At 38.6% G+C, this 9,639-nt stretch overlaps 1 protein-coding gene across 1 annotated transcript; it reads right to left on the reverse strand.

The window, feature by feature from the left end:
- Positions 1–276: 276 nt before the first annotated feature.
- On the reverse strand, positions 277–7,698 carry adm2b (adrenomedullin 2b). The gene is made up of 3 exons (XM_026913453.3): positions 7,552–7,698; positions 6,949–7,098; positions 277–2,308 (listed from the first exon to the last, which is right to left on the reverse strand). The coding sequence occupies exons 2-3, from the start codon at positions 7,053–7,055 to the stop codon at positions 1,924–1,926; spliced, it is 492 nt and encodes a 163-aa protein (XP_026769254.3). The 5' UTR covers positions 7,056–7,098; positions 7,552–7,698; the 3' UTR covers positions 277–1,923.
- Positions 7,699–9,639: the final 1,941 nt, after the last annotated feature.

Consider the following 9,639-nt stretch of genomic DNA (forward strand, 5'->3'; position numbering starts at 1 on the left):
TCTGTTTATTCTGTTTATAGTACAGATCTCTTTGTTTTTATTGTTTATAAACAGTGTTTATGAGTGTTTATAACACTCCTGTGTCATTCAGGACGGTGGCTTTATTGGTTTATTGGTGATAAAATCCACACTGCTGTACATCAGCGTGGTCATGACCATTTCACGCTGACATTTACACACACACACACACGCACACACACACACCATGCTCGTTCGTTTTAGGACAAGTGACTCAGCAAACAAAAAAAGAACAAACAAACAAAGAAATTCTCAGTGTGGTGTTAAAAAGATCATCGTCATACGTTTATTGAATAAAACACACAAGACCTTAACGAAGGTCCAAACACACAAGTAATTACATTTAACGGACTACTGCACATCCAGACGCTACACACATTTCAGACATATTTACATTTTAACTCAGAGATAAATTATACAACACACACTCCATCCCATGTTTTTAAAGTGCTTGTGATGGGAATTCTGACCTATTTTCAGTAGCCTGCACTATATTCAGGTCGACTTTGGATGACTCGGAAAACTCGGATGATGGACATGAAGCACTAGACAAAGTCACAGGATGTTAAAGGCGTTCTTGTTGTTGCTCCTGTTGGGGGTCACCACAGCAGATCATTGGTCTACATGTTTGATTGGGCACAAGTTTTACACCAGATGCCCTTCCTGTCACAGTCCTCCCAGTTTATGTACACTCCCGGTGGATGGGTTGGTTTCCTGCCCGGGAATCGAACCCGGGCCTCGGCGGTGAGAGCGCAGGAGCCACTAAGCCACCAGGGACCCAGAAGATGTTAAAGGAAATAACAGCAGAATCTTTTTCACACTTTGAAGTTTGTTTGTTTTTTTGGCCTGAGGCTCTCAGCATTTCCTAGTCGGAAAGTGGAAATTCCGAGTTACGAGTTTTAGTCAAGTGCAGCATAAGTTCTGCTTCTTGCCCAGATTCCATGTGAGCCAATCAGGGATGTGTGGGCGGAGCTACAGCAGTGCAGATCACTGATTGGTTAAATGTAATAGTGATAGAATCTTCCTGATGATCTTTTGACATTGTCGTGACTGTGACGGAGTTTATCTCTCTTTTATAATCTTTTACTTTAATAGCAAATATAAAAGTCGCAATTTTTTTCATAAACGTTAATGTTTCAGGTTCATTTTTATCTTTTTATACCCACAGTGATGTTTGTCTTTGTCACTGATCCACCATCTTTAAAATCCACCATCTTTAAGTTATTTCAAATTCCAAATGGCTTCCTAGTCACTGTGTTTGTGTAACATAAATATTCAGCCACAGAACATGTACGAATTCTTACCTTTTTTGTTGCACTTTTACATTTTTACAGGCTTTTTATTTAATCAGCGTTGTTAATATTAACATATTGGCACACTTGGTTTTATTTTTGTTAACTTGCCGCTATAACAAATTCACCAAACATGTCTAGTGGCTCATCCTGTCAGAGAGACACTCAAATAAAAAATAAGACATTTCAGCCCTAAACCCTGATGCTCCCACCACCATGCTTCACAGAGGAGACCAGGTCGTGTGTGTTGGTTTACGATGCATTATTTTGACTCCAAACATGAATTTCTGTCCACAGAACATCATTGTGGAACATCTAAGTAGTCTTTTACAAACTGGTGGTGGTAGCATCATGGCTTCCGGCTGATTTACTGCTTCAGGGCATGTTTTGGTAACATTAAAGTATTGGCGCCCTCGGTTTCATTTTGTAACAAACTCACCATGTCGCACTTTTATTAGTTCATGAGAGAGAGAGAGAGACAAATAAAAATATAGAAATATGCATTTTTTCTATATTTCATGTCAAAGAAGATTGACGAGTCATGCCCTCCATCACAAATCATTTGTTCGCTATTTGTTTTTGGGCGGAGTCTGATAAAGCGTCCTGTTGAATTTCATCCGTAACTGTGAGGACTTCTGGGATTGACTGGAGAGGAACGTTCTCTTTTTCTCTGGCCAACCAGCCGGTAGAGACGATAACTCAGGTTCTGGACCTGGCAGGTTCCTAACACGCAGCCCACTCGCATCAGCTGACCGTGCATGTGACCCCGCGAGCCGAAGAGCGCGTGGCGACGCCCACGTTTCCGTCTCTCAGGGACGAGGGTCTGACTGAGACGTGTGGGAGAATTACTCAGCGGGGGTTCTTTATGCTCGAGATCTCTCCAGACCAAACGGCGCTCTCGCACCATGTCCTTCACACCAGCCGGGGGCCTGACAGTGGTTTCCATGGCGATGCTGCCTCCCGCCTCAAAGGTCCAGAACTTTCTTGGAAAACTCGACCTGAGAGAGAGAGAGAGAGAGAGAAGGAAAACGATGATCAGTAAAACACACAAGTCTGACTTTTTTTTTCACATTTCTGAAAAGTAGGAGACGTTTAGGTGTTTTTCCGGAATCTTCTGCATTTCTGTTTCTTTTTATAACAAATAATAATAATAATAATACCATGGTTGCCATGCTGTGGATTTCACTTGTTTCTTTACAGTTTTCTGGGTTGAGTTAGGAGAAAAGAGGAAAGCAGGCAGCAAAGAGCCTAAACATTCCATAAAGCTCCTTTAAACTAAACATTACATATGGTTCCTTTAAACTAAACATTACATATGGTTCCTTTAAACTAAACATTACATATGGCTCCTTTAAACTAAACATTACTTATGGCTCCTTTAAACTAGTCATTACATTAAGCTCCTTTAAACTAAACATCACATATGGCTCCTTTAAACTAAACATCACATATGGCTCCTTTAAATTAAAAATTACATATGGCTCCTTTATCCTAAATATTACATTAAGCGCCTTTAAAATACACATTACATTAAGCGCCTTTAAACTAAACATTTCATATGGCTCCTTTAACCTAAATATTACATTAAGCTCCTTTAAACTAAACATTTCATATGGCTCCTTTAAACTAAACATTACATATGGCTCCTTTAAACATTATATAAAGCTCATTTATACTAAACATTACCTATGGCTCCTTTAATCTAGCATTATATATGGTCCTTTAAAACAATTAAAGTTGTTAAAGTTAGGAATTGCAATACGGGTACAGGGTGTGACCAGCTTGTGTCAGCATTTACGCAAATTACAACACGAGCTTCAGTTTGGATTTATCATTTAATCTGACCTGAATTTACTCTCCGGCTCATTAGCGTGAGTGAGAGTGTGTGTGTGTGTGTGTGTGTGTGTGTGTGTATGAGAGAGAGAGAGAGAGAGAGAGAGAGAGAGAGATGCTATAAAAGATTTAGGCGTCATGTTAAAGTGTTAAAGGGACAGAATTACTAGGTGATGAAGTATTTTATTTCCAAATGCAATTCACTTGACTCTTTTTGGTGAAGGAGTTTTTGTACGGCTTATAAAACTTTCAGTCGATGCGTAAGAATAAAAATAAAATTAAGAATAAAATTAAGAATAAGGATAAGAATGTAGCTTACTGCTATGAGGATTAGAGCATTAGCTAACACTCTCACTGAGTGACAAAAGCTGTGATTTGTAGTGAGATCTAGTGCAAGACTTAAGAGCCACTAATCCTTAATAGAGTGTTAGTAATCAAGAGAACTGGCACACACACACACACACACACACACACACACACACCAATACCTAGAGAGAATTGCTAGTATTGTCTTTTGCTATGTTTTTCTCGCTAGTCATATTTCTTTTGCTTGCTAGCTTCTTCTGTTCCTTGCTAGCTGTTTCGTTCACTTGCTATTTTTTTCTTTTGCTTCCTATGTATTTTTTTTCCTTCATTAGCTTTTTCTTCCTATGCTAGGTTTTTCTGTCACCAGTCATTTTCTTTCTTTCTTTCTTTCTTTCTTTCTTTCTTTTTTTTTTTTTTTTTTTTTTTTGCTTGCTAGCTTTTTTGGTTGCTTGTTAGGTTTTTTCCCTCTGTGACTTTTTCTTTGCTCACTATGGTTTCTTTTGCTTGTTAGATTTTGTTTTCTTTCACTTGAAAGGTTTTTTTATTTTGCTTGCTAGCTTTTCCTTTTCATTTGCTTCCTATGTATTATTTTTCTTTCATTAGCTTTTTTCTCCCTTGCTAGGTCAGATTTTTCTTTTACTCGCTAGCTTTTTCGGTTGCTTGTTAGCTTTCGTTTCCCCTCTGTGACTTTTTTCCTTCATTCCCTAACTTTTCTGGTCCCTTGCTAGATTTTTCTTTTACTTGCTAAGTTTTTGTTCCTGTTGGTAGGTTTTTTTGTTTTTTTTTTTTTGTTTTTTGGCTTGCTTGCTAGCTTTTGGTTTCACTTCAGTTTTTTTTTCCTTGCTAAGATTTTCTTTTGCTTGCTAGGTTTTTGAAGGTTTTTATTATTTACACTTCATGCTTGTACACATTTGTAATTTTACTCCAGATTTATTGGTGTATGTGACAATTCAACATTTTAGGCATAAAACTTTTTAAAGAATTAATTTCTATACAATGTTGATAAATGAGTGCCATGGAAACACTGCTGTGTGTCTATACGGACACACACACACACACACACACACACACACATATTGGCATGATCAGCAGCACTTTTATCATGCATGTCGGCTCAAATGTCTGCAACTCAGTGTGATTAGATAAGGATCAAAAGTGTAGATGGTGAAACTGTGGCATTAGTTACACAACGCAGCATGAAGCAGCTGCCACCCTGATAAACTCTCTCGCTCTTTCACACAGACGGAGCTGCAGTGTGAACGTGCAGGACAACAGACAGAGAGAGAGAGAGAGAGAGAGAGAGGAATGCTGAAGGAGAAGGAGACGGATGTTCCCGTGGCCATTGTAGACGAGACGAGGATGGAGAGAATAGAGAGGTGAATACGTTTGGAGAAGAGTTCCCACATTAGAGCGCAGTAGGAGGCTCTCAGGACTCACAGAGCGTCCACATTAAAACCCCAATTACAAATACGTTTAATAAAGCAACGAGGTACAGAGCGAGCAATTTAATTCCGTCCCACATTAATGCTGTAAATCACAACTGTCTGCACAACCTTTTCCCACACACACACACACACACACACTCAGAGCTGAGATTTATGCTGGCAGTCTGTCTCACACATCACACCTTTACCGCGTAAACACATCTGTATCGTCCTTTTTAACTTAAAAAAGAATCAATTGTAAATTCATTTCAGTTTTATTTAACAGTAGACTGAACGTTCACACGGAAGCAGACTCAAAACGAAACCCGTCCTCTTGTAAACGACAAGCAAAGGTCTGGACGTTTCATCTCCTCTTATTGATGATATTTCTCTTTCTGTGCATTTCTGGATCTTTTTTTGTTTTTGTGACAATTCTGTGAACAGATCTATTTCTATTTCTATTTAAATTCCATATATATCAGTGAGAAAACCAGGAAACTCTTTATCATCAAGGCTAGGTCTACAGTACGATACGACGTATAGCATCGGAATAACATCGATGATTTTCTTGATTGCGTGTTTGAATCCTGATGATGCCACAGCCGTCCGTGACGGGAGGCAAGACAGCAAAACTAGCCGTGTGGGAGGGGCATACTGTGTCTCCCCTGTCAATCACTGTGACACTAACCAATCACAGGCGTCTGTGAGATCATGTATGTGGAAGAGGGCGGATAGCGCTTTCCTCCGGGTGTGTTACGTCGCCCTGTGATGCAGCATGAGCAGCAGTTTGAAAAGATGTGGTTAGTGGATTCACATATCTCAGAGGAAGCACGTGTTAGACTTTGTATAACAGGGAGAGTTGGGTGCTGGGTGGGAATTGGGAGGTGAACAAAATGCGGAGAAAAATGGATTAAAAAAAAAAAACAGCGGTATAATATCAGAAAAGGAAATGCAGAAGAGCAGAGTGTGAGTGGAGAAAAACTAAACTTCAGTTACACTGTGATGTCGACAAGGAGACGCTACACAAATAGAAATAATTACAACTAGCGGATCTACGTGATAATACAGATTTCTAAAACCTCGTGCTGCGTGTCAGAATCGGAAAAGTGAGTTTGGCTTGCTAACTAAAAATCTAACAGGCTTAGCCACCTAGTTAGTTACCGCGCCTAATTTATATTGGGTTAATAAACTTACGAACTGTAGCTCACCTAAAATCTACATCAAGAAACTAGCTCGCTAACGCTAGGTATCTAGGTCAAGTTGTTTCCGAGGAGTTGCCCATAATAGACACGTTTAGCTAGCTAAACTTAATGTTAATGTTAATGTTAATGTTAATGTTACAAATGAGTTTATGGCGTCTGTTTGGGCAGCACCCCGGCTTTCAGCGCCACGACGACGTCCTCGATGATGTAATCGTAAAACATTACAACTTGAACTTAACTACAAACAACAAAGTTGTAAGAAACAAGAGACTTTTACGCTGTCAGTTTCTCTCTCAAATAAACGAGTCAAAACCTCGAGAACCGCTTAGAGTTCTAGTTTAGAACCTTAAAGTTTTTAATAATAACAGAACGCCTATTACAACATCTAGTTAAGCTAGTTTAGCTAGCTAACACAGAAGAGAACTAGTCCCTGACCTCACGGGCCACAACAACAACAAAAAAAAAACAGTAATTATATTCATTATCTGGAGGCACAACATTAGATTTATTCCTTTTGTTATTAGCTATGATTATTGAATTCGTTCTGTTAACGTATTTTATAAAAAGTAGCCTAATGTTAATTAGCTATGAGATTTTGTAGCATGATGTGATCCTAATCAGTGCATACACAGATTATGACACGTTATACACACATTATGCATACATTACATACACATTATATACACATTATGTCACTTTCCCGACTGCAATCCCCAATTACGTCACTGGGTCTAACTATGAAGCCACTATGTCATTATGTACCAAGGAGCAAATCACTGAGATGTTCAGCAAATGCAACTTTAGACAATACACACACACACACACACACACACACACACACACTTCCTGATTCTCTTTAACACACTTTCTCACCTGTGGTGTGTTGCTGCGCGCGCCGGTGCAGCCGTCAGCAGGTGCAGTATTATTAGTGGTAGTAGTGTTGTGGCGCAGCGCGCGCGCATCAAAGGCGGCGTTTTCATGTCTTCATGCTCCAGCGAACCGGAAGCAGCGCGCGCTCACCTCCTGCAGGAAACCACCTTTGTATTAGTGTTATATTATAATTATAATTATATTCTATCTGACATTTAGTGTGTTAAAACATTATCAGAAAGTACGAAGTCAGTGCGGTGACTGTAGCAGTAAATAAATAAGAGCTTTATGTGCGGATGTTACAGGAAAGTCATCGCGTGCTCTGATTGCAGAGGAGTGAGAATAATTATAAACTAATAGCCTAATAATAGAATCATTTATTTATATAGTAGCTTTTTAATTAAAACATTAATTAAAGTGAAAAATGGAATAACAGAAATAAGAACAAGGACGATAATAATACATTTAAAAAAAGATAAAGAAAAAAATAATTATTGCTGATTAATTAACTAATTAATTAATTAGCGACTCTTACTTTATTTTACCTTATTATTATTATTATTATTATTATTATTATTATTATTATTATTATTGATGAAGACGCACCTCGGTGTCACGTGGATGTCCCGTCCCGAGCTCGCGCACCGACCCGAATCCTCACCGCGCGCGCGGCCCGAGTCGTTAAATACGGAGAGGGCGGAGTCACGTGGTCACCTACAAACCGGAGCAAAGACCTGATGGAGAGAAAGAAAGATCTCCTGATCTTAATAACTGCACTCTATAAAACTCTGTTACACACACACACACACACACCCATACACACACACAATCAAACATACACATACACACACACAAACACACACAAACAAACACACACACACACACACACACACCCATACACACACACAATCAAACATACACATACACACACACAAACACACACAAACAAACACACACACACACAAACACACACACACATACACACACAAACACACACACACACAAACACACACAAACAAACAGACACACACATACACACACAAACACACACACACACAAACACACACAAACAAACAGACATATACACACACACAAACACACAAACACACACACACAAACAAACAGACATATACACACACAAACACACACACACAAACAAACAGACATATGCACACACCCATACACACACACACACACAATCAAACAGACATATACACACACACACACACACAAACACACACACACAAACACACAAACAGACATATACACACACAAACACACACACACAAACACACACACACAAACACACAAACAGACATATACACACACAAACACACACACACACAATCAAACAGACACACACATACACACACACAAACACACACAAACAAACAGACATATACACACACACACACGCACAATCAAACAGACACACACATACACACACGCACAAACACACACAAACAAACAGACATATGCACACACCCATACACACGCACACACACACACGCAAAAACACACCCATATACACACACACACAAACAAACAAACAAACAAACAAACAAACAGACATATGCACACACACACAGACAAACAAACAGACACACACACACACACACACACAATCTCTTGCTTTGCTCATTTTACCTTTAACATCCAACACTGTTGAGCTTCATACCTTTCTACACAACCTCTCTCTCTCTCTCTCTCTCTCTCTCTCACACACACACACACACACATTTCCATTTCTCTCATTAGTACTCAGTGATGTAGTCACTATTAACACTATTACCCGTCACGTATCAGCCATGAAACTGCGTGTAAAAATAAAAAGGTGAAATATAAACACTCAGAACTGCCTTTGAGGAAACTTTGGAAATGTTTAAAATCTTGATTCCAAATAAACACATTCGAATTTCTCTCAATTTCTCAACATATTTTCAACTGTTTCTGTTTCTACATCACACTTTATTAGATGTACTGTATATCAACACCGTTATTTATTTAAATGTATTTATTTGCCGTGGATCTACCCGTCCCTGGCAATTATTTATTTATTACTGGCTTATTTATTGAGTGATACTTATCTGCATTCAAATACTATATATGTTAAATAATTAACTAAATAAATAATTAAATAATTGACCGCAACTTCTAAAAGAATCTGATAGTTCTATCATTTTACAGGAATCAGTTTAACCATTTACTGTTTTTTATTTAATTTTCTGTAAGCTGGTTTTCATTTCTCTGCCACAAAAAAATTAAAATAAATCCTGCAGTAGAAGGAAGGTGAGGAATTCTGTGGTTAAAAAACGAATGCTGAACGTTGTATGTCTTTGCGTGTGATGTTGTGTAATTTGTAAGAAAATCAGGGACTCTAAACAAGTTAAAAACTTTATTAAATTAAATTTTTTATTTTTTATTTTAGTTATTAAAAATGAGAGACTATATCTATAAATAAAATAATAAAACTTAGACTTATATAATAAAAATAGACTTATTGGTTAGCAGTGGCACTGTTGCCTCGCACCGCCGGGGTTGGGGGTTCGAATCCCTCCTCCGACCTGCGTGTGCGGCGTTTGCGCGTTCCCGTGCTTCCAGGGTTTCATCAGGGTACTCTGGTTTCCTCCCCCAGTCCAAAGACATGCGCTGTAAGCTGATTGGTGTTGCTAAATAGTGAGTGAATGGGTGTGT

Source organism: Pangasianodon hypophthalmus, chromosome 6, assembly GCF_027358585.1.
Source record: "Pangasianodon hypophthalmus isolate fPanHyp1 chromosome 6, fPanHyp1.pri, whole genome shotgun sequence".
NCBI classification, from domain to species: domain Eukaryota; kingdom Metazoa; phylum Chordata; class Actinopteri; order Siluriformes; family Pangasiidae; genus Pangasianodon; species Pangasianodon hypophthalmus.